The following is a 27,256-nucleotide window of genomic DNA, read 5'->3' as shown; positions in this document are numbered from 1 at the left end:
TTTTAGCTCTGGGAATCACCAGAGGGAATCGTGGAACAAAAGCCTATTTTAAATTTAATTAAAAATAAAACCAGCTGCACTCAGAATAAAATCTAACACTTTTATAGTGAGTGACCTACAAGACCCTAAATGACCTAGTCCCCACTAAGCCTCTAACCCCTGGTTCACCATGATTCATTTCTACTGCCATTTTGGTTCCTCCAACATGGCAAATTTGCTCCTACTTCGGAATCCTTGCCTTGACTCATGCCTCTGCCTGGAATGCTCTTTCCCCAAATCATCACATATTTGGCACTTTCTCATCATTTATGTTTCAGCCCAAATATTATCACCTCACAAAGATCTTTTCTGAAGTAAAAGTACCTACTATCACCATTACTCTCCATAATAATATTAGCTTGTTTATTGTCTTTATAACATGTATTGCTATCCCAAATTAACACATTTATGAATTTAATTGTTTATTACCTTGTTTCCTGAACAGTAACATAAGCTTCAGTTCTCAGTTTGGTTCATCATTGTACCCCCTAAACCTAGGACAGTAAGTACTTAATGAATGATCATTGAATGAATGGATTACAGTTATTTAATTAAATCGAAGGCAATACTGATTGTGTGATACATCATCATTTATGTACCAGCAAGAAGAAAATATGTTGCCATTTTCACTATGACTACTTTTATTACTTAGAATTTTATATTTATGAAAAGAGCTCTTTAAAACTTATTTACCTATTTTTTTTAAATCATGTGTCACTCTTATGTGTATATAAAGTTAAAAAAATACATAAGCAAAGTAAATTGATTAAGATATTCCTAAAACTTCTTTACAAAGTCCAACTCTTCTGATTCTCTTTTTAGTAATAAGTTTGAACATATTTTAAAAATGCCACACATCAAGAGGCAGCATAGAAAAATAAATCAACAGATTAGGAGAATATATATTTGCAAAATATAAAACTGACAATGTATTTGTATCATAAATATATAATAAATTAATACATATCAATTGATAAGAAAAAATCAAAGGAAAATGGAGGAAAGACTTGAGTGTTTATATTTTTAAAAAGCCCTGTACAGGCAAATAAACATTGAAATTATGTTCAGCCTTATTAGAAATCAGGAGAATGCATATTTGTTTTGAGATAATTTTAGACTTACAAAATTAGAAATATAGTTCCTATACATCCTTCACCCAGTTTTCCATTATGTTAATCTTACCACACCATAGAACAAATTTCAAAACTAGGAAATTAATCTTGATGTGATAATAATAACCACAAAATTAATTTGGGTTTCATCGGTTTTTTTCCTCTAATATATTCGTTTGCCATCCAAGCATCAAATCCAGGATCCTACCATACATTTAATTATGTCTCCTTAGTCTCTTCCATTCTATGACAGTTCCTTAGTTGTTCCTTGTCTTTCATAACTAGATGCTTTGAAACGATATTGGTCAGTTATTTTGCAAACATCCCTCAATTTGGTTTTATCTGTTTCCCTTTATGGCAACAGGGATCACTGCAGATGTAAATAAGATATTTAATCAGTTGGGTTAATCAAGAGGGAGCTTATTCTGTGTGGGCCTAACTTAGTCAGGTGAGCTCTTAAAAGGGAGTCTAGAGGTGGGAGACATGGGAAGTGAAAGAGATGATCTCCTGTTGGCCTTGAAAACAGGCCTTGAAGGCCTATGAGTTCTACACTTGGCAAGGAAATGAATTGTGTCAGCAACCACATGGGCTTGGGAGAAGGCCCAGAGCCTTAGATGAAATGCTAGCTTCAGGTGACACTTTGATTTCAGCCTGTGAAATCCTCAGCAGAGAACCCAGTTAAGCCCTGCATGGACTTCTGACTTACAGAACCATAGAACCATAAAGATAGTAAGTGGAGGTGTTACTTTAAACTGCTGAATTTGTGGTGATTTGCAACAGGAAATTAATATAGCCATACTCTAAGTTCTTAGGCTGGCACGTTTGATTTTGTAAGAAGTGTTAATGGAAAGTTCATAGAAAACTGCTAAGCCCCCATTCCTTTCTCAGATAGTCTTTAGCTTGTTGACCAAAATATCGGGAGCTTGCCTTTGTCCAGTCATGCCACCAGGAATGCAAATCTATTTTGCTTATGCTTGGAATCACCCACACCACAACCCCTAGATGTGTAAGACGTATCCCAATTTCAGAGACGTTGAAATATGAAATAAAAATGAATCTTAGCAGGGGAGAAAGGGGGTGGGGAGGGATAAATCACGAGTTCAGGATTTGCAGATACTAACTACTATATATAGAATTGATAAACAACAAGGTCCTACTGTTTAGCATGGGGAACTATATTCAATGCTTTGAAAAACAATAGGAAAAGGACTATATATATGTATAACTGAATCACTGTGTTGTATACCAGAAATTAACGCAATATTGTAAATTGACTATATGTCAATTAAAAAAATGAATCTTAGGATCAATAACATACAGAATTCCATTTCTAGGAGGCTAGATGAAATGTTGAGTGAATTGTAGTTCATTGAAACCCTGAAGGTTCTACCGCCTCTTTAGCATTTTTGGAGTGACAAAAGAAAAAGCATCACCTGCTTCCCACTATGAAGATTAGCAGATAATACTCCTTAATTCACTCTGAAAGTTGCCATGAGACAACTGCAAACAGCAGAATATGAAATATGACTGCTTACAGTGAAATATTTCTAATATCAATGAGGTAGATGGAGGGAGAATTAAAAATTAAGAGTCAGATATTAGCAAGGATTTTTTAAAATGTATATTTTTATCATTTTATATGTATGTATCCTTTAACTATATATTGTAGTCACAAGATGAAATCTTGTATAATGAAAACAAATGACAACTATATACAACAAAATCAATCTCAGAAACATAACGAGCAGGAAAAAATCAAATCCCAAGAGACTACTTTACAGTCTGATACCATTTTCATAGAGCTCAAAAAGGAACAAAACTAAAAAATGTCCCTTTAGGGTTATATACATATTTTAGGCCTTTTTACATGTGATAAAACTATGAAAAAGAGAGAGCAGAGGGGTAGGGAGAGAGGAGAGGAGCTCAAATACATAAATGTGAAGTATGGGTAATGTTCTGATTCTTAAATTAGGTGATGAATAATTATTATGCTTGATAACTTACTTGCACATCACATTTATCCTTTGTGTCAAAAATTAATTAAAATATGTGCCAAATTATGCATAAAATGTAGACAAAATTTGTATGGTTGCTTTTTAAATGATGCTTATTTTATCAATAAGTGTTCTTAATTATAGGCCATTCAGGTTAATTTAACAAAAAGTGATTTTATTAAAGGCTAATAAGTAATCCTCAGGATCTTCAGGACAGACACAAAACCAGCAGAGGCTACAAAGCCTCTAATCATTTCAGATAATTGCTTCAGTGAAGATTCCACTGTGTCCACTGTTGGGCAAACACTGCAGCTTTCACCTGACACTGGATGCAGTGTTGTCATTAAGCCACTTTTGCTGCTCTTCTGTGGAGCTAGATGTAGTTGCCAGTGTTGTGTCATGGCCTTTACTCAAAGAATTCTGCAGTTCCCTGCTTCTTTGTATCACTGACTTTTAGGTTTAAGTCAGAGGTAGCTTTCCTGGCTGCAAAGGAGGCTGGGAAAACAAGTATCTTACACTTTCAGATTTTTTTTTTTAGGAGGGAGAAAGGCTCTGTCTCATTAGGTGAGGGATTCCCTAAATATAGGGTAGGAGCTAGAATAACGGGCAGCCAAGAAGCAATGAAATGGCAGATGCGGAATGTCTTCCACAGCCCCTTCCTTGGCCACTCAGTATCAACACACTCCTTCAGCTAATGCTTACTCTTGTTAAAAACTATGCAATGCAAGAAGACTTGTGTCAGACATTGTTAGTTGCTTTCTCAATACTCTCTCCTCTTTGCTAATAGAATACTGATTTTATTTGGGGCAACTATATACCCTACCTCCTTTGCTGCTAGAAGTGACCATTTAACAGGTCAGGCAAATAGGACAAGGAGAAATCTGGAATTTATGGGAAAGCTTTGCTTTTCCTCATAAAAGGGAATACATGTAGCTGACATAGGCCATTCCCTACCCTTCTCCCCCCTTTTTTTTCCTGCTTCATCATCTGGCACAGCAGCAGCCTTCTTACAACCACAAGAAAATAGCATGAAGGATGAAGAACATGCTAAGAAGGCAGATTTGAAAGGCAGAACTGCACCCTTTCCTGTACATAGTAAGGACCACTGATTAAGTACTGTTCCTTTCAGTTACATGCATACATACTCTCAGCTACACCATTCCAGAAAACAGATGACAATTCGGTCTCATTAGTTAAGACTCCATTTATTAAATTCATGGTATTTTCTAATATATGGGCTGCAGCATTTCTTTTGCACTATTCATAAATAGATTTTGCTAATCAAGAACCACCTAAGCTCTGAACAGTATTTGGCATTTAAAGGAATCTCAATGGTTAAGAATGTTTAAAAGTCTACCTGGGTTTAAAACTTGGTTTCAGTTTGGAAAAATAACATAACCTCCTTGCACCTGAGTATCTGTAAAATGAGGTACAGTTGAAATAGGGGTTATATAATAACTAGAAAGCACCACGCTTTCTAGTTCACCTACCCATTTTTGTCTCTACTGGATTCTCAAGTTGTAAATAGTCCCTCCTCTACTCTATACATCCTTGTATTGAATTTACCACATTATTTGCCTCCTCTACCAGATTTTTCTTCAAAAACAGTCAAGGTCTCCCCCTCCTTTTTTAAATTTGTAATTCCAAATGTGTCCTTAGAAGTTATCTACGATGATTATTAAAATACAAATTCCTAGGTTCCATTCCCAAATTTCTATTTCAGTAGGACAGCGAGCCACATTCGAGGAACACTGAAATAGACCTTCAATGTCTGAATCAAATTATTCATAATGTATTAATATAAAGTAATAAAGATAAATATTGATAATATTTAAGCATTTTTCTAAGATACTTCTAAACTTTTAATTTCATAATTTGGCTTATAATCATATAATTAATGACTTCTAATCATGAGGAAATCTCTAAAGCCATTTCAGGAACAACTACTTGTAGAGTTATACTACTGACTACATTGTGCTAATTACAAAGTATTTATGAAAACCCTTGTCTACTTAACAGGTTGCCATATAAGTGAAAAATAAACCTTTGCACTTCCTAGTAATTAGACTCATTACTGAGTAAAATTAGCTGATATTCTCAAAATGAGATTTTTATTAAAAAAATAAGTTTGTATTAAAATTTTGCAAACCAGTCAGGTTCCATCATCCACTGCAAAAGAAACTTTAATACCCACTCAAAGTCAAGAACATTCCTTCTTCTCTTCTGTCTTCTAACTACATACTATTTTCATAGCATTAACACCAGCTAGAATTTATATTATGTAGGGTGCTGAGAGCTCTTGATTTGCCAGGGAGAAAAGTCAACATACAGATTTATCCTGATACCTGAAATGTAAAGAACTTTACAAACAACTCTGAAAGAACATAAAGTAGAGAAAGAGACATATGTTACACTTTAGTGGGCCATCTGATTACTTTATCATTTTCACTGAAAACTGACCATGGCAGCTGACAAATGGCATAGGGTACCTGCCTCCTGAATGGAATTGTGGGACATAACAGTGGCACTTAGGTTATATACGTCAAGGCAAATGGCTAGACTAAAAGTTTACTTACTCTTGGGAAGTGAGATTAAAAAAAATGCCCACATGTGGGTGGAAGTATTTTGCAGAGCTTTGAATAGAAATTTGACAAATTCTAAAATGACATATACCAATTAATTCAGGAAAAGTCCACTAGTTTCACTGGGATCAGATGCTTTTAGGATATCTTGGACACATTTTGTTGTTTTGACTGGAGTTCTTTATGGCAGTACAAAAGGAAGTTTACACCACACAAGGCACCAACAAAAAACTCTAACAATTCGTCTCTCCCATGCAGAGTAGTACTTGGTGTTATTGGAAAACACTGACAGATTTAGCATTCATTATTTCAATTACTTCTGGGCAAACCTAGATTGATAGTATTACATGAAGTAATTTGTAAATTTGAAATGTGAGTAAACTGAGATGGGGGAATGAGTTCATAAGCGAGCCTAGCTGACCATTTAGAATTTGAATCTCAACATTGTTTTGTTGTCTACACAGCACTGACTGTAATAACTCTAATCAGGTGATAAAACTTTGCTTCCTGGTGAAAATTGGACCTAAAAAGAAAGCCAACTACTAGTACTAGTAATGAAAGACATCCAAGTAAGTGATGGTTCTTAATTATAAAACAGAAGTTATGTATAAGTTAAATTATAGAATGTAGTACCTAAGAACTATGATGTGAATAAACCCATTATATGTACTTCACACTGGATAAACTACCCACGTTGAAGATTTCCTAGTAGGACAAAACTGAAAAAATGGACTACTAATATCAAATAGAATAAATAAAAGCTACTTCTAGCATCTGAACTAATAGCACGTGTACACATACACACACAGAACAAATTTCTCAGCATTCTTTGAACAATACAATGATTACACTACCACTGGAAAAAAACAGTTGACTTATTTTCAAGTATGTTTCCTGGGGACTAGCAATAGGTTCTCTCAAATTAAGAGTAAAGACACTAGGCCATAAAGTGCCAACTCTTAGCACCAGAGAGACTTAAAACTTCATAAAAGGTGAATGACATGACAAGTTAGAGAATCTGCCAATCTCCTTCTGTGGAATTGTATTATTTTTCTCAAATAGAAAAAAAAAAAACAATCCAAGTTTATGCCAAATAGATTTTAAAAGCTAATATCTTTTTAAAATTTTTTAGAATTGCAATTTACAAGCCTATATAAAATAAAATTGCTGACTTATAATAAAATGCTCTTAAGTTTCAGAGATATGAAAGGACAAAAATGAATTGAAAACAGTTTATATAAACCGAGGTCCCAGAAATGAAAATTAAAAATAGTCTCTTAGAGAAAGGAATGGTGAAATTCTGTATTTTCACAAACACACCCAAAAACTGCTTTTGTGGACAGCTACTTTTGACTGAGAATTCTAACCTACCACTTGATACATTTAATCAACACTAAATCAAGTGTGAGGCAAGAGAGTGAATGGATGATATTTGAATAGAGAGGTAAGTTCCTTCCTTGATAAGCAATCTCCAGCAGTCATTCAGAAGTTGAATTATTTGATGGCTTGGGAAGCTGTGTCCACTGAGTTTTCCTTCCTAATGTGAAGAGACTCACTGCTGATGGACAATAATTCTCGAAGTTCCTTATTTTCAAGCTGGAAAAAAAAAGTATATGTTCATTTCAGTTATTTTGACTGTCAAATTGCATCAGAACACATTGTTTTGGGCCAGAAACAGAAAGCATATTATTTTAATTTTAAAAGGCTTAAGGAAACAGAAGAACTGAGAATTTCCTAAAATACTTAGTTATTCATTTAAGAAGCATTTACTGAGTAATTTCTATATGCCGTAGATTAGGTCTACAAAGCAAAAAACAAGGTCCCTCTCCACTTGAGAAATTTCACTTCTTGTCAAACTCTTCATGGTTCCCACAAGTTTTACTACTGTTTCTTCTATCTTTCAAATTCCTAATAATAGTTTCACTCTCCTCAATATTCTCTCCAATGTCCTACAGTTGGAGAAAGGAAGGAAAGGGAAGAATTACTGGACACACAGCCAGGTACCACGTGGCTGTCTTCCATATCTTATCTCATAACCATGTGTAGGGTAGGTACCCTTGCCTACATCCATACTCTCCAGTGAGGACACTGGACACTGAGATGTGGACACTGAGATGAGGACACTGGGGCTCACAAAAGTCCAAAAACTTGTCCAAACTCAGACAACTTGGATGTGGTAATGCTAGGGTCTCAATCTGATGCCCAGGTTTCTTCCACTTAAACTATTAAGTAAACTTTGTCCTGCATGTCTTTTGGGCTGTTTCTGTAACTGAGGTAAATTAGGGGTGGTGTTGACAATGTCATTCTATCATTTTAACTAACTCCAAAATCCTACTTGATTTGCCACTCCTTTTGATTTCCACACAGGGCAGCTTGCACTGTTTATCCTCTCTGCAGGAAATTCTGGTAAACCAGAGTATTTTCAGTATTAACTCCACCAAGAGTTAGAGCCCATGGTCATTATATCTGTGTCATATAAAGTGCTTCCCTTAATACTCTGTATCTCTCTCCTAGCACTTATATACCATTTGATACCAAAAACGTACTAGTCTTATTCCTTTCACTAGACTCTGAGGAGGGGCCCTATCTCTTTCTCTCTGGTATTTCTCAAATGGCCCACGACAGCATCTTGTAATAAGGAACATTCAAATCATCTACTGTAATGGTTTTCCTTAATAATTGTAGGGGCACACTAACACCCTAGGCCTTTCTTTGTAAATTATTCCCATTTTAATCAAAATATTACATGAAAATAGCTTTTAAAAAATCAAGACTGTAAGGTTTATAAATTAGCAGTCTCTTGGCTTTGTTTCCTAAAGGCAACCACTTTTAATATTTTTATCTATTTCTTTTGGTATTTCCATAATTCTAAATAATGTGCCCTGCACTGCTATTTCCTGATCATCAAGTTTAGACATTATCTATTTGAGTTTCTTTTATGGCAGATGAGGATTTTAGCTCACATGTAATCTGTCCCTTCCACCCTCTCTACCCTCTTGATATAATACCTCAATTTCTAGCCAATACATAGTTCACATTTTCACTGTTTGCTACTGATTACATTTCCTTTCTTGAAAAGGGCATGGAGGATGTGTTTTAATTTTAAATTAGAGCACACAGAAAACATCAATATATTGCAGTGATAGGATAGCAATGGCGTACCTTTCAGACTCTATGAAAACTTCCTAAGATATTGTGAACCTAAAATAGAAACAATCTTACCTCTAACTGAGCTAGTTTTTCTTGAATCTTACAAAACTGGTCATCATCCATCTGAACAGCTTTCCTCATCACTTCTCCCATTTCACAGATTCTGTCAATCTGACTCTCAATTTCCTGTGAAGATAGGTGAAAAGTTTTTTTTTTTTTTTTACAGATAGGAAGTTCATGAGAACATGTGCATTACGATGTTATAAGTTCATTTTGTTTATGCTACCGAGGTTACACAGGAGTTTCACTGTAATCTAAGTCCTCAGATGTAAAGCCATAATAAAGTTATCTTGTGATATTCATGGGTAATTTGTTTTCAAAAAATATAGCCACCCATTGGATGTTGGATAGTATCTCTAGTCCTCCCCAACATGGTCTAGCAGTTAGGATTCCTGGTTTTCACCCAGACAATATCTAAATGGCAGTTGAATTTAAATTTGAATACTTTCATTGGTAGGAAGCTTACCACATTCTAAGGTACCTTATTCAATCTTTGGACATATCTCTTAGCAAGTTTCTCACATGAGCTAAACTGTCTCCCTCAAGGTTCAAATTTTCTCCTCCAGACTACAGATAATAAAGTTTCTCATCCAGATGAAAGCCATTCACATATTTGAAATATCCTGTACCCTATGACTTTAGTTAAAGTCAGTAAAATGTTTTCAATGGAAGCTAAAATGAAACTTATCTTTCATAAGTTCTACTGTAGCAAATAGTGAGGTGTCAATCTATTAATCCAGGATTAAATGATATAGTACATGTAAATGCACAATGACAACTGTGAAGCACTCTACAAACTTAAGAACAATTACTGGGTCTCCCAAATTAAATCATAAGCAACCAAAACTTAGAAACTATGTCATGTATTTTTTTTTTAACTATACCTCTCTCTCCTAACAACACAGTATGATGCTATGTAGTTCAGTTTAATAAAGGTTAGAGACAGCCTGCTATGTACTAGGTACTATGTTAGGGATTAAAGATGAATTCATGCTCTTTACAACCAAGGAGCTTACAATTTAGTGAAATGTATGATAATAATCACCCAAGTATTTACTGTACCTTAAACACTAATTGGCATGCTGTTTGGTGGAAGAACTAAGTATTCATTAACATCTTGAAAAGAGATCTTGGTGAGAGAGGAACTTCAGACTTACTCAAACAAAAAGCCCTAAGAAGTCCCTTACCCACTTCTTTCTATTCCTATTTTCACAAAGCTATATAAAAACCAACAGCAAATGTGATAAACATGAAAGGAAAACAAGCTGACTTTTCTTCAAAAGCATGCACAGAATCTAAAACAATTTCAAGATTTTAATTCAGTTCATTTCGAAGTTATTCATTAAAGATTCTTACTGCAGAGTGAGACTGGTGGGCTTTCAAGACTGGTTCAGCATCCACTGCTTTTTTAGCAACCATTAATTGTAACATCTGTTTCCGGTATTTGCTCATGATGAGTTCCAAAGCATCCTGGTGTTCCTCCAAGGAAACCCATAGCTCTATCAAAAAAATAAAATAACTTGGCAGTGATATCTGAGAGAGAGCTCCGAAATCCAAATGTAAACAACTGGAACTTCGTGACACTCCATGAGATATTATGAATCCAAAGTTGTAAATCCACAAAACTTTATAGTTACGGGCTATGTGAAAAATAACTTTCTAGGCAGAGGCAGTATAGTCTGGTAGAAATAACATGGGATGTGGCATCAGAAGACATGAATTTAAGTTCAGTTCTCTGAGTTACGGTCTTACTACCCTTCAGCAAATCATTTAACTTTTCTGAGCCCATTTCTCATCTGCCTTGTCATAATAAATACCTGGCTTATCTACACCAAAATGAAGACATAGGAATATAATGGGATGATATACGTGAAAGCCCTCTGTAAACCCATATACAAGTAACTATTCACGCTGTCAATAATAATGTATTCATCAAGCCCAAGAAAATACACCTGATAATAAAACTTAGCTCTTCCACCCTGTACAAGAACATTAAAAAACCTTCAATCTTAGTTTTAATGTTTATTTCAGTTAATATTTAAACACTAGAATTTAAGCCCTGAAAGATATTAATTCTTTTGTTATGCAAGCCTCCATCTGGAGACACCTAGATAAGTCATGCAGTAATTGAACTCTACTAAGCACCTCTTTGATAAGCTGCCTATACAAAACCAGTCAGATGACCTTCAAAAGGGTAATGTAACAAACTATTATTTACTGGGCCAGCACAAGATAACGTTCCTGTTAAAAGTACTGACCTGGAAATAACATATAGCATGTGCGCTTTTGTGAACAGTTTGTAAGAACTTCTGAAATATTACTGGATAGTAGAAAATCATAACTACACAAAAAGGCCTGACTAACCTCTGTTTTCCTGCTGCAAGTCTCTAATCTGTGTATTCTCTTGGGACAGCAGAATGTGAGGTTTGTATTTGGACATGTCCTTTATATCGGATGCATCCTCTTGATACTGGACAAACAGAGACAGACTAATCGCGCCGTAAACAAAACAGCCGCAGGTGCAACTGAAGAGGTAGGAGGCAGAGCTCCAGGGAAGCTTTCTCAGCCCCGACCCCGCTGAAAGGTCTCACCGCCTCCCTCTAAGAGCAAGGAAAAATTCCGGGCCGAGTTCCCACTTTATCTCACCCTCCACCCGTCAAGTGCCCAGAACCTGAGGGCACGGGCCCCTACCCTCTGCCTGACCTGGTCCGGAAGCGCTGTCCCCGCCTCCCGCATAGCGGCCACCCTTCGGTGCAGCGCCGCCGACTGATCCACCAGCGACTCGGCGGCCGCATCGTGCTCCCGCAGCCTCTCCAGCAGCGTCTTAGCGTCTGTTAGAATCTTCTCGATGGTGCAGCTCATTGCAGCCGCAGGACCAGAGCCGCAGCACCGCTCACCTGTGCGAACCAGTCAGCTCCTCCCTGAGCCGGGCTCAGTGTTACAGACGTCATTTCCGGGTGCGTTTAAAAGGCGCCTCGGTGGGAGCTGCGATGTGCGCTTGCGCAGTGGCAGCCTAGCCGGCAGTGACTCGCTTTAACCTGCGGCTTGCCTTGCAGCCTCGCCCTGCGAAAGCCCAAGAGTCTTGCCCTTGCCACGCCCTTGGTTTCCTGTTCCCATGGCCCGGTGGTCAAGTTGAGTTATGGCTGGGCTGCTCCGAGTTTCTCCTTTCCTTACTGGTTTTGACTGATGTGGATTGTTACTTTGTCATCGTTGTTTTTATGTTTTTTTAAAAATTTTTTTTTAATTTAAAAAAATTGTGGTAAAATACACAAAGTTTACAATGTTAACCATTTTTTAAAGGACAGTTCAGTATTAATGTATTAAGTGCATTCATATTGTGCAACCATCACCACCATTTCTCTCTAGAACTTTTTTAATCTTGCAAAATTGTAACTCTGTACCCATTAAACTTTAACTCCCTTTTCTACCTTCCTCCCCTTCGGCCCCTGGCAACCTCTATTCTGCTTTCTGTCTCTATGAATTTGACTACTTTGGATACCCCATATAAGTGGAATCATATAAATCATAGTTGTCATTTCTGTGACTGGCTTATTTCATTTGGCATACTGTCCTCAAGGTTCATCCATGTACATAATTTCCTTCCTTTCTTAGGCTGAATTATACACACACACACACACACACATATGTATACACATACACATGCACACACCCACATATACATATATATTCCACATTTTGTTTATCAATTTATCCTTTGATAGATCCTTGGGTTGCTTCCATTTTGGGCTGTTGTGAATAATGCTGCAGTGAACACATGTATAAATATGTTTTTGTTCCTCCTTTAAATTTATTTTTGAGTATATACCCAGAAGTGGAATTACTGAGGTGTGTGGTAATTCCATTTTAAAAAATTTTGAGGAATAACCAAACTGTTTTCCACAGTGGCTGCACCATTTTACATTTTCACCAGCAGTGCGTAATTTCTCTACATCCAGTTTCTTCATGTTCTTGCAGACATTTGCTATTCTGTCGGGTTTTTTAAATAGCCATTGTAATAGGTGTGAGATGGAGTGGTTATTTTCTGCTTGCCTATTTTTTTTCTATTTTAATTCAATTATTAATTGAAAACAAATTTAACCAGAATAGCAATGACTTTTGTGCTGTTATATTGGCTTGTGAGTTTACCTTGTCAAGCTTGTACGTCAAACTTTGTTCTTTTCCATTAATAACTTTAATAAATACTTTTGGAGAGCCTTCTTTGTATCAGGCACTGTTTAGTATCTGAGACTACAGCAGAGAATGACACAAGGTTGCCACCCTTAGGGAGTTTATACTGTAATAGGGGAAAGAGTTCATACTTTTAGAAATCATTGAAGGTAGTGACAGGATTAGGAACATGGTGAAAGGGGCAAGAGTGTCACAGCAGTAGTGAGAACTCAGAGAAGGGGATGGGGAGGAGAACTGGGCTTTTTACCTTTGTATTCCCAGCAGCTGGCACATGGAGACATTCAATAACTGTCAAGATGGGGAGATGGGGAAAAAGTTTGACAAAAATAAAGAATCACAACCATTGACCAACAGGAAAAAAAAGAATGCAGAGACACAGAGGTAAAGAAATTTCATTCATTGATTAAAACAAAGCAAAAAGACTCCTTAAGTGATCTCTTTCACTTACTTGCCTTTAATTTCAATTCAATGATGGTAGTTCTCAAATCTACCTGTGTATCCCAAATCTCTTTTATGAGCCTAGGATATTTATATTTGCTTGCTGATGGAATGTTTCCACAGGGACAACCTACAGGAACCACAGACGTAACATGGTTTAAAACCTGTCTCATTATCTTTTTTTTAAAATTGAACTACAGTCAGCTTACAATGTTGTGTCAATTTCTGGTGTACAACACAATATTTCAGTCATATAGGAACATACATATATTCGTTTTCATTTTCTTTTTCACCATAGGTTACTACAAGATATTGAATATATTTCCCTGTGCTCTACAGTATAAACTTGTTTGCTTCTAAACCTGCTCCTTTTCTTGTTTCAGTGAAGAGTACATTCGTATACCCATTTGCCCAAAACAGAATTCTGAAAGTCATCCTTTATTTTTCCTACTTATTCTTCAAATGTAATGAATTATCAAAGCAATCTATCTCTTTTATATTTTTAAAACATTTTTCCTTCTTTGTATTCACACTGCTACTGGGTAGGCTGGGCTCTCATCCTTTCTCACCCAGATAAAGCAACAGTCTTCCAACCAGTCTTCTCCCAACCTCAAGTCATCTCCTTTAATAGCTTTCCCTCAAGGACACCACAACTTCTTACTGCCTTTTCAGTGGTGGGTAGTTATTCTTCTATGCCCCACCCAATTTAGGGCTGAGAACAAGGCTGGTCATTCTAATTCCCCAGTGACACTGTCAAGCAATTACTCTTACTTGCTTGTGTAAAACCTCCACTTTATTTGAGTCATCCAGCTGAAGAATCTTCTGTCTCTCCATATTGCTGTCAATTAATGACCTTCTACTTAGGTGTTTTCCTTTATTCATAGATTTGAGGAGTCGGCTTACAATCTTTTTGATTATTCCATATTTTGCCCTCCTCTTGGGTGACTTTCATGTTCATGTGGACAATTCATCTAATGTTCTATCCTTCCTTGGCCTCCTCAGTTCTGGAGACATTCATTTTATTTGACCACCCATGGCCACACCCTTAATGATTAACCAAAAATTGTTCCTCATCAGAAATTTTAAGCTTTAATGTCTAACTCTTTGACTGCAACCTTTGTTTTAGTCTATCCAGTTCTAGCAAAATTTTCTCCTGTGACAGTCTATGACCTCGTCCAGCTCTTCTATTTCTGAATGTGTACTTATTCTCCCTATCTATGAAACTTTTTCCCTGTGGTATAATTTTTTTTCCCTGACCAGACTGGACTCTTGTGGTTGGTGCTTTGAACTGTTGTCTCTCTAGCACCCTTAATTCTTTTGTACCGCTCTTTTTAGGCCATATGCAAGCAGTTAACTCCAACCCTTGGCTAATCTTTTGATTCTAGTAATGATTAAAAGGGGATACAGAAATAAGGCAGAGTTTTTTTTCCCCCTGTTTTTGTGAACAATGCTTGAGCATGTTTATAGGCTTTATAGGTTAAGGAGAAAGAAATGCAAGACAGTAGGGGAACATTTGCAGAAGGGAGAACCAGGAGAAGGGACATAGTAGCTGCTTAAATTTTTGTTGACTATTGTTTGGGATGATAGACATAAGGTTAAGAACACAGGCAAAGCTGCTGGACTTGACTAGAATAAGAGACATTTCACTCTTCTTAGTTGGAAGGAAAATAAAAAAGGCTAGATAAAAATATGGATTCTAGATGGGGGAAGAAGTGGGAGCGAGTTCTGATCTTCAAGCCATCTCAATACTTCCACATTCCACCCATCAACAAACCAATAAAATAAGCTCAGGCACCTTAGGTGTTGGTCACTGAAATTTCACAAATTTTGTCCAAGATCTGTTTTGCTGGTTCTGACTCATTTCTATTCTGATCTAATTTCTGTCTGGCTTCTGTTTCTTGACTCCATTTCTTCCTTATCATTCCACTCTTACTTTTTGGGCCAGGAAGTGATTTGGGGTCTCCCTACCTTATCTCAGCTCTTAGACTGACCTATCAGCTATTCTACTTCTGCCTCTCTCAGAGTATATACCTTATCTCAGTGATCATCTGATGATCTAAATCTGACCACAGGGCAAAATTCCTGCCACACTTACATGAACTCTAGTGAGGGAAGGACTGGGAAATTTTATTGCTACCTCTTCTAGTACCATACTCATTGCTGTAGCCATATTACACAGACAGGGTAGCAGGTTTATTCTTGTCCCTGAATCTGAGAAACCCTGCCTAGAATTGTGAGAGTACAGGGTCCCAGTGGCCCACAACAGAGGCAAGGGCAGAGATACTCAACTATACTTAACCCTGAGGGCCCTCTCAGCATCCTTGAGTCATTGTCCACACATCTATGCTATACCTTATTGATGCCACCCCTTTGATACCTCTGAAAAAATTTGCCAATAATTTGCATTGTAAAGCTTTATAGACACCTAGACTCTGTGGTTAGGAAGCATAGATGTAAAGCATTAGATGTCACATACTGTATTTATTAAGTACCCTATTTTGCTCCTTTGTCCTTTTCTCTGTTGTTGGTAAGTTTTGAGTTCTAAGACCTATTTTTTTTCCCCTGTTGCTGCTAACTAATGGCTTTCTAGGTTGGCCTTGAAAAACCACAGACCCTCATAATTATGGTGAAAGAAATCTCAACCAGATAAGAAGAAATGTTTAGTCTTCTAGAAAGTTAGAAAAGCAGATAGTAGCTTGTATCATGAAACTCTCCTCGTAAATGTTAATTCTAATTGAGATACCCTGAATTCAGATTATTGCTGTGGCCTATGAAATTAATCTTTAACATCTAAAAAGTCTGTCATTTTGACTGATTGTCTTAATAATTTATTGCCATGGTAATAATATTTAAATTGACATCTCTATTATCTAAAGGTTTAAATATGCTTTGTAGTGGGTTGAATTGTGTCCCCCTCCAAAAAAAAAAAAGATATTTCCAAGCCCTCACTCCCAGTACCTGTAGATGTGACCTTATTTGGAAAAAGAATCTTTGCACTTGTAATTACAAAAAGGATCTTGAGATGAGATCGCCCTGGGTTATGGTAAACCCTAAGTCCAATGACATATGTCCTTAAAAGTGACAGAAGAGGAGAAGACAAACAGAGACACATAGGGAAGAAGGTCATGGGAAGATGGAAGCAGAGATTGGAGTGATGTTTCTACAAGCCAAGGAATGCCAAGAATTGCTTACAGCCACCAGAAGCTAGGAGAGAGGGATGGAATGGATTCCCTCAGAGCCTCCAAAGGGTGTCAGACCTACTGACACCTTGATTTCAGACTTCTGCCCTCCACAATTGTGACAGATTACGTTTCTGTTGTTTTAAGCCACCCAGTGGTAATTTCTTATGACAACCCTAGGACACTGATACACACATATAGTTTTTTTTTTTTAATGAAATGAGAAGCACATCATTGGTACTATTCTCTTTTTCACGTATGGAGATGAAAAACAAATAAACAAAAGCTGTGACCGGTGAATTTTTTTAAGTAAACAAAAGGCTTAATCTCATTCAGATTAGTAAGAGAGAATCCAAAAAACAGAAATTTTTGGTATTATCAAAATGTTGGGGGAGACAACAAGATGGGGGGTTGTAGTTATGAAATCCAGAGTACCTCCTGCTGGCTTAGACATGGGATGCTGAAGCTGCTTACTGGGCAGAGTGGGAAGATAGGTAAACGCAGCCCCAAAGTCCTATTAAAGGTGATGGAGTAAATGTGGGACCAAAGGGTAGGTAATTGTACTTTTATTTTAATGGAACTGGCTATTTGCTTATTTTAAAAATATTTCTTCATTCACTCCAATTGTTCTTTTGGGCTCCAAATTGTTGTCAAGTATGCTGACAAATTTTGGTCAATATGTAAAAATGTGTTCAGTGGAGTCACAAATTTACATTTACTATATAGATGTGTAAGAAACTGTAGCTTATTTTCTATAGTCTGCATTTTCTTGTGAGTCCCCATACCTACTCCATTAGATGATAGGGGGGAAAAACCTGGCTTTTACTTGAGTCTAGTTAAGTAATTTCTTTAAATAAGTCAGATTCTTACGTATAATTCAGTCTTTCAGATTTCCTTCCCCCTCGCCACTCTGATCCATGATGGAGTATGGGTATTTGGTGTTAAGGCAAAGAGTGCCCTTCCCTCACCGACAACCTTGTGGCAGGGGTAGTTGGTCTGGCTCCATCTCTCAGCAAGTCTAATTTACCCTCTCCAGGTTCATTTAGGACCTGGTAGTCCTCTCTGACCACGTGGGGTGGTGGGGAGGGGTTTACAGAACTAGTATCTCCCTAGGGCTGTACCTCCCATTTGGTCCCTGGCTCAGCCAGTGCTCCTTAGAGTCCTGAGCTATGGGATAACTTTGGTACCTCTTGATTCTGCAGTGAACTCCTCTGGTAAGCTCCCTAGTCAAATACTTAGCTACTATTCTTATCTTCTTAGAGGCCTGTGGGAACTTCTGGGTGTCTTCCATGTTGTAATTACCATTCCTTCTTCTCTATGGCTGCAGCAGCAGTGGTTGGTGTGGGGGAGCAGCTGGCAAGGAGTCGTCCTCTTAATTAGAATGAGACACAGATTAGCAAACTCTTTGTTTAAAAAGAAGTCTAGCCAAGTCATGAGTTTTTTTTTCCCCATGCATATGGGAGAAGAAGGAAGAGCCCATGGTCCTGTTTTGATTTGAAAAGGAAATTCTGCAGTGCTTTTCATGAATGATAATTATAACATTCTTACTATGGCAAATACAATGTTATCACCAAACAATCACTCAGAGATATTGATGATTTTTTTAAATTAATAAACTTTATTTTTCAGAGTAGTTTTAAGTTCACAGCAAAATTGAGGGGTAAGTACTGTGAGTTCCCATATATTCCCTGTCATATAGATGATTTTTAGAGGTGAAAGCAGGGTTTCTCAACCTCTGCACTAATGACTGTTTGGACTAGATAATTCCTTGCTGTAGGGGCTGTTCTGTGAATGGTAGGATGTTTAGCAGCATCTCTGGCTCTTTCTGAGATTGCTTTTTGCAAGTACATGTTAGTTAAGTAAACTTGCATTTAAAAGGCTCGGGTCTGGAATTTCTTTAATTAGCATTGTATGAGAGAACAGACCTGAGGAGTTCAAATTTAACTAGAAGAAATAATAATAGGGGCATGGAATACTTTACATCTGCACAGAGTCTCAAAAGCAGGACAAAATATCTTTCTTTTCTGGACTTTAATCTTGGACTTCAGTTTAGAGAAAAGTGGATTTTAGATGAGAATTTAAGGGGTTGTGGGCTCTTATGATCCTGCCCCTGATCACAGCTGATCAAACTAGACATGACCTAATCATGTGAGCTGGAAATAATTTCATTTTAAGGACAGTAGACAGTATCTACATTGTGTAATGAAGCTTATAATTGTTCTACAGGTTTTTTTGCAATCCCTTTTACTCTTGAGGTTGTTGAGTAATGAGTAATAATACTTGTCATTTTGGAGAGAGTCCTGACCAGGTGAAAAAAACCCAAATTAATTATATTCTTCATTTTGAGATGATAAATGTTTAATTTAATAGTATGAATTATGTGCATCTTTTATACATAATTGCATTTTTTATAAAACTGGAAGCATACAGTTAATTGTTTTCTTCATATTTCCAGACTTAGGCCACTCTATGACAGAATGTAAGCATTATTTTTCTTTGGGATTGTGCATATCTTTGGTATAAATATTTGTTTATAAGTGATTGGGAGAATGGTTTCAAGAGGAACATGAACGTTCAAAATTCTTTTCATTATAACTTGGAAGAAAGTGTGTGAAGAGGAAGTGGACTGGGTCTGATTTGGCAGTGTCTGAGTAGAACACTCTCAGTCAGTGTCAGTCAGTGAACCACATGTGGTTCTAGTCAAGGTTGAATAAGTCAGACTTTGGAAACTATGTGGTCAATTATGGATTGGCTTCCCAGAGCCAGGGTCCATATCATACTTTGGATGGCAGGAAATAGGAGACCTTTCTTTTTTTTCTTTTTTTTTTTTCATTTTTCAGTTTCATTAGGTAGAATTGTTCTAATTTGACTGCACATATACAATACAGTGCATGTAAGTACATATACACAATATACTGCACATTAAAAAATTTTACATATATGTATTGTTCATCATTTCTAAGAATGTTTGGAGCTTTAGTTTTTTAAACTTGCATAGTTATCAAAGGAATAAAGCCAACCACAAAATAAGAATTAATCAAAAAATATACATACACCCCACTATTGATAGCAACATTATTTATAATTGCCAAGATATGGAAGCATAGGAGATCTTTCTTGAATTCAGCGCTTCTTCCTACCATCAGTAATCCTTGAGGAGGAAATGTGGCCCTGGAGTAGAGGCCAGCCTTTTCTCTGGGTCTGAGAAAAAGAATGAGAGCTCATGCCTTGGGAAGGAAAAGATAATGTTAAAGTGACCCTTGACTTTGGGAGGAGAGCCATCATTCTACAACACTGTGGCCAACTGAAGGATAAGGAGAAAGATCACTGGTAGGAAACCCTCTGGGATTAAAGTACTACCAGCAGATTCTAGGGCAATGATAACTAACATTTTGTTTTAAATAATCATCTTTTCCCACATTACAGTCCCTTTTATCTTTGAGTCAGCAGTTACATTTATAAACAATAAAGCCTCAGGTTAGCTGTACTTAGGGATTTTAGGGAGGCCCCTATATCTACACTTGGGGCAAAGTGATGAGGGGATACCCCTGGCAGGATGTTGAAATGATTTTCAGATAGTAAGAAGAGATCTTTTGAGAAACACAGGGCAGTAGTCTGGAGTAAGAGATGGCAAGAAATAAGGATATATTTGTGGAACATGTAAGCATTTCCCAAGGAATCTTAGAAATACTTGGGGAGTGGACAAAAGTCGCTGAGGTCACGTAGGATGAGGGCTTAGACTATGTTAGCTGGACATTAAAGAGAAAGGTGATCACCTCAATTCTGGAGAAGTTGGGGACATTTGAGTTTATACTTGTAACTCAGAGAACCTTGACTAAAGCTTATCAGGATATGTCAGAAGGCAGAAATCTGGGGCAAGCCCTGGCTTTGCCAGCCTTGACAGGGTAGGTCTGAATGTAGGGGGTGAGAAGCTTCCCCTAACGCTACACCTTCAAGCCAGTCTGGCATGCGTGATAGTGTTAGCTGGAGGCAGTGTAGTTTGTGTCTAAGCACTCAATCTCATTTCCTCTCCATTCCTGTGTCTCTCTGACTCTGACTCTTGGCTTCACTTCTTGTTTACACTTCTGCTCCTGCTCATTGGACTGTCATCAATACTTGGTCTTCCCTGTTGGACTCTTGGCCTTTCCTCAAAGATTTGGCTCAGAGCCACCTTAGTATTTCAGGTCTTGAAAATCAAGCTTTGTTTTGGGATGATTAAAATATTCTAAAATTAGATTATGGTGATGGTTGCACTACTCTGAATATACTAAAAAAACACTGAAATGTACACTTTAAATGCATTAATTTTATATATGAATATGAATAAATATGGTATGTGAATAAAGCTGTTAAAAAATCAAGCTCTGGATTACTGGCCAGTACACAATAAAAATAATAGTAGCTTATATTTTTAGAACCTTTACTATGTGCAATGAAATGATCTAAAAGCTTTAAGTTATAATTCTCACAGCAACCCTATGAGGTAGGCATTATCATTATTCCTACTTTAACAGGGAAGGAACATGCAATTTTGTCTACGTCTTTTACTGCTTATACCTTCGAGGGCCAAGATAAGAGTTGGGAATCTGGCTTCAGAATCAGTACTTTTTACCACTATGCTGTAGTGTGGCATTAGGGCAGGGTGGGGAGTTAAGTACCTCTGTGTCTCTCTTTGGAAAAAGAGGTAAAGTCAGCTGCTGAGAATGGTAGTGGGGGTGGTCATTAAATGGTGCAAAGGCTTGGAATAAGGTAATTACTGAAGTGAATCAAAGGGTATTAATTAATTTCTGCATAAAAAACTACCCCAGAACTTAGTGGCTTAAAACAACAATCATTTACTTTGTTCATGAGCCTGCTGGGTAGTCCTTCTGGTCTGGGTTCAGCTCAGCTGATTTTGGTTAGAACTGATTGGCTGGCAGGGGGCTAGCTGGTCCTGGATGTACTCACTCACATGTCTGGTGGTAGGCCAGTTGTCAGCTGGAATGATGGGGGTCATCTGTCTCTCATCCTGTAGTAACATAACCATGGCTTGTTCACGTACCTATGGGACAAGCCCAGACTTGCAAGTATTTTTTTCATCTCTGCTTACTCGTGTATGCTGCAGTGAGTCACTGGCTGAAGCAAATCATGTGGCCAACCCACCTTCAAGGGGTGGAGAAATAGACTCCACTTCTTTATGGGAGGGAAGGAATGTGTGCCCATTTTCACAATCTACCGTGGAAGATTTGCAGTCTCTCATAGGAGAGGTACTAGTGGTTAAAGATAAATGAACATGTTAGGAGTCTGACTATAAAATTAGAAATTATACTTTTGTGGTGGCACAGTCTCCATGATTTTACAATTCTCTGTAGCATAGTTCAGCTTCTTAGAGACAAACTGTAGTACTAGCAATGGAATAGAGTGAGGTCTTTGGGAATCAGTAATGAGGCCCAGCTGAAGTAGAAGGCAGTGGACCAAGGACATAGTACCTGATAGATGGACTGATACCCAACTGAGGTCGTAGTGGTGCTTGATAGAGGCAGAACCATCCAGTAGAAAACACCTAGTAGAGATTATTACTTTTAGTGGACAGAAGGGGCAAAACAACATGGATTCCAGATAGCCTTTGACTGGTCCTGTCTGTTATCACATGTAATGCATTTTTTTAGGACCCATAAATATGAGTGTAAATTTTGCTGGAAGACAGGAGTCTTGGGAGCACAAGTGGAGGCAAAGTCAGTGAAACATTAAGTTTTAAATTTCATACACAGTATAAACCACAATTCCCAAGAAGACAGTGGCTTCAATTTTTAATGAATTGGAAAGTTGGATTAAGTAAGCATGCTTGCTTTATTTCTTTATTTCTTTTTTTCTACTTATGAGTGGTATGTGTATGTGTGGGGAGTACTGGTAGGGTTATAACTTTAGCTTTGTTACTCCCAAATGGGTTAGTAGTAAGTATGTCGTTGGTTTCCTCCATTGGACTGATACCAAAGTTTCAGCTTTTCCATTTATAAGATTATATATGCTTTTAATAAAGGTTTAGTATCATAATATGTAATTCTTAAACAATGTGAACATTTTTCAGATGTCATTAGATTTTTTTTCCCTTTAAAAAGTGCTTCAGAGATACTTTGGTCATTTGATTTAATGGAATATCTTTGTTAGATAGAAAAAAAGTAACAACAAAACTTAAACCAGGTGGGGAGGGTATAGCTCCATGATAGAGCATGTATTTAGAATGCATGAGGTCCTGGGTTCAATCCCCAGTACCTTTGTTAAAAAAATAATAATAGTAAAGTATAAAAATAAATAAATAAATAAACCTAATTATCTCCCCCTCCCAAAAAAAGAAAAGAAAAAAGAAATTAAAAAATTAGAAAAAAAATGTAAGTCAAATGTATCCACCAAAATGCACAAAAAAATCTTTTAATAATAATAGGCTTAACAATAATAAACATTTACTGAGCACTTTCTATGTTTTAGGCATGTAATAAACATTTACAGATATTAGTGCATTTTCTCTTCACAACATCCCAGAGGTCTTAGTGTAGAATACTGGAGAGAAAGAAGCCTGGGAGAGGAAGACAGAGAGAGAGAGACGGTGCAGGGACAGAATGAGAGTGTGCTGGAGGTCTGGGCATGGCTGGGAAGGAAGAGAGATGCCCAGGAAGAGAGATGCCCAGACTGCAGACTTCAGAGGCACTCACTCTTAGTGCTTGCTTCAGCCTGAGAGTGAGGGCCTCCTTAAATTTTGTGCCCTGGACATCTCTCTTGCCTCACCGTAGTTCCAGGATCTGCAGAATCTCCCTCTAAATTCTTTAATCAAGTACTGATTAGCACAAGAATATTAGGAAACTGTCCGAGGATGGGGAAAGAATCACCAGAAAGATGAAAGGGAATCATGCTCAAAATTCCTGGGTCAGAGATGGAGGGCAGTTTATTGCTCTCTGCAACAGCAGTCGTGAGAGCATCAGCACTTCTATGTTGGTTCCCCAGTCCCACAGAGTGATGTAAAGAGGGCAGGACGGCACTTACACGTGTGCTGGGTTGTGGTAGGAGAACCTGGAGCTTAGGAACATGAATCTTTTATAAAGGAAAGTAAGCACACCTCCCTTTTGGTCTGGAGGGAGACACTATCTTATCTTAAAGGTTGTTTCCTATTCAAAAATCCTTGAAAAGAAAGTATAAATACAGGGAGGTAAGTGCATCAGTTGCAAGATGTGCAGAAATGTGAGAGACTCTTGGAGAATTGTCTCTCAACAACAACCTCCTGGTATTATTTCAATTACATACTGTTCCTTTATAGGAGTTGTAAACTCAAAGCCCAAGAGGGGCCACTCAGGAAGTGTAAATAAGTTAACAGAGCTAAGTGATAATAATAGGGAGTGGAGGGCTCTATGGTGAAGAATTCAAGAGAGCATGCTTCCTCTCACAACCCTACCTAAAGACATTCAGATTAATAAAATTTCGAAGTATAATGCTTGCCAAATAATACTATGGTCTCTGCTCACATTCACTCAGAGATGAGTGCAACCTTTTCCTTACACATTTGCGTTAGTGTATTCTCTACAAGAATTTTGAAAAAATATTGACCTACTTACACTTTAAAGTTTTTGTCCATGATTTTTCACCATAAATATAAATACACTTATTTTTTGATGAGTTTTTTGCATGTTTTATTAATTTTTAAAATTTCTTATACAACTTTTAAAAGTTACATTCCATTTACAATTCTTACAAAATATTGGCTCTTATTCCCTGTATTGTGCAATACATCCTTGTAGCCTATCTTACCCCAATAGTTTCTTCCTTCCTCTCCTCCACCCCTACTCCCTGCCCCACCCCATAACCACTAGTTTGTTCTCTGTATCTGAATACACTTATTTTTTGATAAAATTATCTAGGAAATAGTAAACATTTATAAGATGAGAATTGACTAACTGGAATATTTAATTATATGAGTTCATAAATTTGGTTTTAATACTGGAATAAAGCGCATCATTTATCTATATGTTTTAGTCAGTGTATCTCAAAAAAATTGGGAGTCTCACAGATATTCCATTTATATATGTTATACCTAAATATACAACACACATTAAATATGTATTCCATTTATATTTAAAAGAATAATGCTAATTTAGACTGATTAATCTATTCTGAATTCAGAATATCCTATATGCGGGTCAAAATACCCAATATCTAATGCTAAGTCTTACTAAGAAAGATGGGAAGCCCTATGGGTTAGTGTGCTTTGATTTATTGTTAAGGGAGAGTTCTCCCAAACTTATCATTTATGCTTTTGTTTGATTCTCTAGAAATATAATCCATGGAAAAGTATCATGGTTAAGATTTGGGTTGGATAAGGAATATGTACTTCTTTTGTAAAGTAAAATAATTATTACTATGAACACAGACTCATTTTTACACAGATCAGTTGTAAAAAAGGCTTCTTGAGGTTCTTGAAATTGACTTCTCAGAAACATCCTTCAATGATGTTGGAATGTTTTCATGCATTTCCAGGGATATTGGTACCCTAGTTTAGAGACTGCTGACTTACACCGTGACCTCAGGAACATTCTTTCTCTTGTGAATAAATTCTTTGGCCACCTGAATTCTTCAGACATAGTTTCCAATTCCCTCCCTTTCTTGAAGCTTGACTTTCCCTTGATAATATTAGTCCCTTGGAACTCTCTCAAGAGCTTGTTGCCAGTAATTATGAAAAATAACATGGAAATTCCTCAAAAGATTAAAAATAGAATTATATGATCCAGCAATTCCATTTCTGGGTATTTATCTGAAGAAAATGAAAACACTAACTCAAAGGGATATCTGCAGCCTCATGTTCATTACAATATTTATAATACTTACAATAGCCAAGATCTGGGAACTACTTTAGTGTTCATTGACATATGAATGGATAAAAAATGTGGTATATGTATACAATGGACAAGTAATTATTCAGCCATAAAAAAGAATGAAATCATTTTTGCAACAACATGGATGGACCTTGAGGCACTATGCTAAATGAAATGTCTGACAGAAAAAGATTTCGTTTATATGTGGAATCTAAAAACAAACAAACATACAAAATCTCCCAAGCTCAAAGATACAGAGAACAGATTGGTGGTTCCCAGAGGTGGTGGGTGGAGGAGCGGAGGAAATGGGTGAAGGGGATCAGAAGGTACAAAGTTTCAGCAATAAAATAAATAAATCAAGGAGATGTAATGTACAGCATGGTGACTACAGTTAATAATATTGTATCACATATTTGAAAATCGCCAAAGGTAAATCTTTAAAGTTTTCATCACAAGAAAAAAATTTTGTAACAATGTATAGTGATAGATGTTAACTAGACTTATGGTGATTTTGTGGTGCTCATTTCGCAATATGTACAAAAATCAAATCATCATGTTGTACATCTGAAACCAATATAATGTTATATGTCAATTATACATAATTACTTTTTTTTTTTAAAGAGGTGGCTGCTAAAAGCAACAAAAGCAAAAATAAACAAATGGGACTACATCAAACTAAAAATCTTCTGCACAGCAAAGGAAACCATCAACAAAATGAAAAGTCAACCTATTGAATGAGGGAAAATATTTGCAAATCATGTATCTGATAAGGGGTTAATATCCAAAACACAAAGAACTCATACAGCTCAATAGCAAAAAAAAAAATCTGATTAGAAAATGGGCAGAGGATCAGAATAGAGCTTTTTCCAAAGACATACAGATGGCCAACATGTCCATGAAAAAGTGCTCAACATTAATCATCAGGGAAATGCAAATCAAAACCACAAGGAGATATCACCTCACATTTGTTGGAATGGCTATTATCAAAAAGACAAGAAATAACAAGTGTTGGCAAGGATGTGGAGAGAGGGAACACGTATGCACTGCTTGGGGGAATGTTCAGCTACTATGGGAAACAGTATGGAGGTTCCTCAAAATATTAAAAATAGAACTACCATATGATCCAGTAATTCCACTTCTGGACATTTGTCAGAAGGAAACTAAAACACTAACTCAAAAAGAAATCTGCATCCCCATATTCACTGAAGCATTATTTACCATAGCCAAGACATGGAAACAACCTATATGCCAAATAATGGATGAATAGATAAAGAAGGTGTGAGATAGATATATATACACACATACACATATACGATGGAATATCATCCAGCCATAAAAAGAAGGAAATTCTGTCATTTGTGACAACATAGATGGACCCTGAGGGCATTATGCTAAGTGAAATAAGTCAGATAGAGAGGTATGTGAAATATAAAAAAAACCTCCCCAAAACCCAAACCTGAAATTATACATATTGAGAGCAAATTGGTGGTTGCCAGAGGTGGGCGTTGGGTATGAGTGAAATGGGTAAACGTGGTCATAGGATACAAACTTCCAGTTATATTGTACACTTAAAACTGACATAGTGTTGTATATCAATATATCTCAATAAAAACAACAACAACAACAACAACAACAAAAAGAACCAAAAAAAAAAAAAAAAGAGAGAGAGAGATGGCT

At 36.9% G+C, this 27,256-nt stretch overlaps 2 protein-coding genes across 3 annotated transcripts in view; one reads left to right on the top strand and one right to left on the bottom strand.

Moving 5' to 3' along the window:
* LOC102540174 (bile acid receptor-like) overlaps positions 1 to 27,256 on the top strand; it is a 60,635-nt gene that overhangs the window by 3,968 nt on the left and 29,411 nt on the right. The window lies entirely within an intron of this gene.
* SIKE1 (suppressor of IKBKE 1) lies at positions 4,334 to 12,097 on the bottom strand. Its single transcript, XM_006213690.3, has 5 exons — positions 11,641 to 12,097; positions 11,302 to 11,407; positions 10,294 to 10,436; positions 8,950 to 9,063; positions 4,334 to 7,323 (listed from the first exon to the last, which is right to left on the bottom strand). The coding sequence occupies exons 1-5, from the start codon at positions 11,797 to 11,799 to the stop codon at positions 7,222 to 7,224; spliced, it is 624 nt and encodes a 207-aa protein (XP_006213752.2). The 5' UTR covers positions 11,800 to 12,097; the 3' UTR covers positions 4,334 to 7,221.

Source organism: Vicugna pacos, chromosome 9, assembly GCF_048564905.1.
Source record: "Vicugna pacos chromosome 9, VicPac4, whole genome shotgun sequence".
NCBI lineage: Eukaryota > Metazoa > Chordata > Mammalia > Artiodactyla > Camelidae > Vicugna > Vicugna pacos.
Note: the sequence above shows the minus strand (reverse complement) of the source record. Positions and strands in the feature narration are given on the sequence as shown.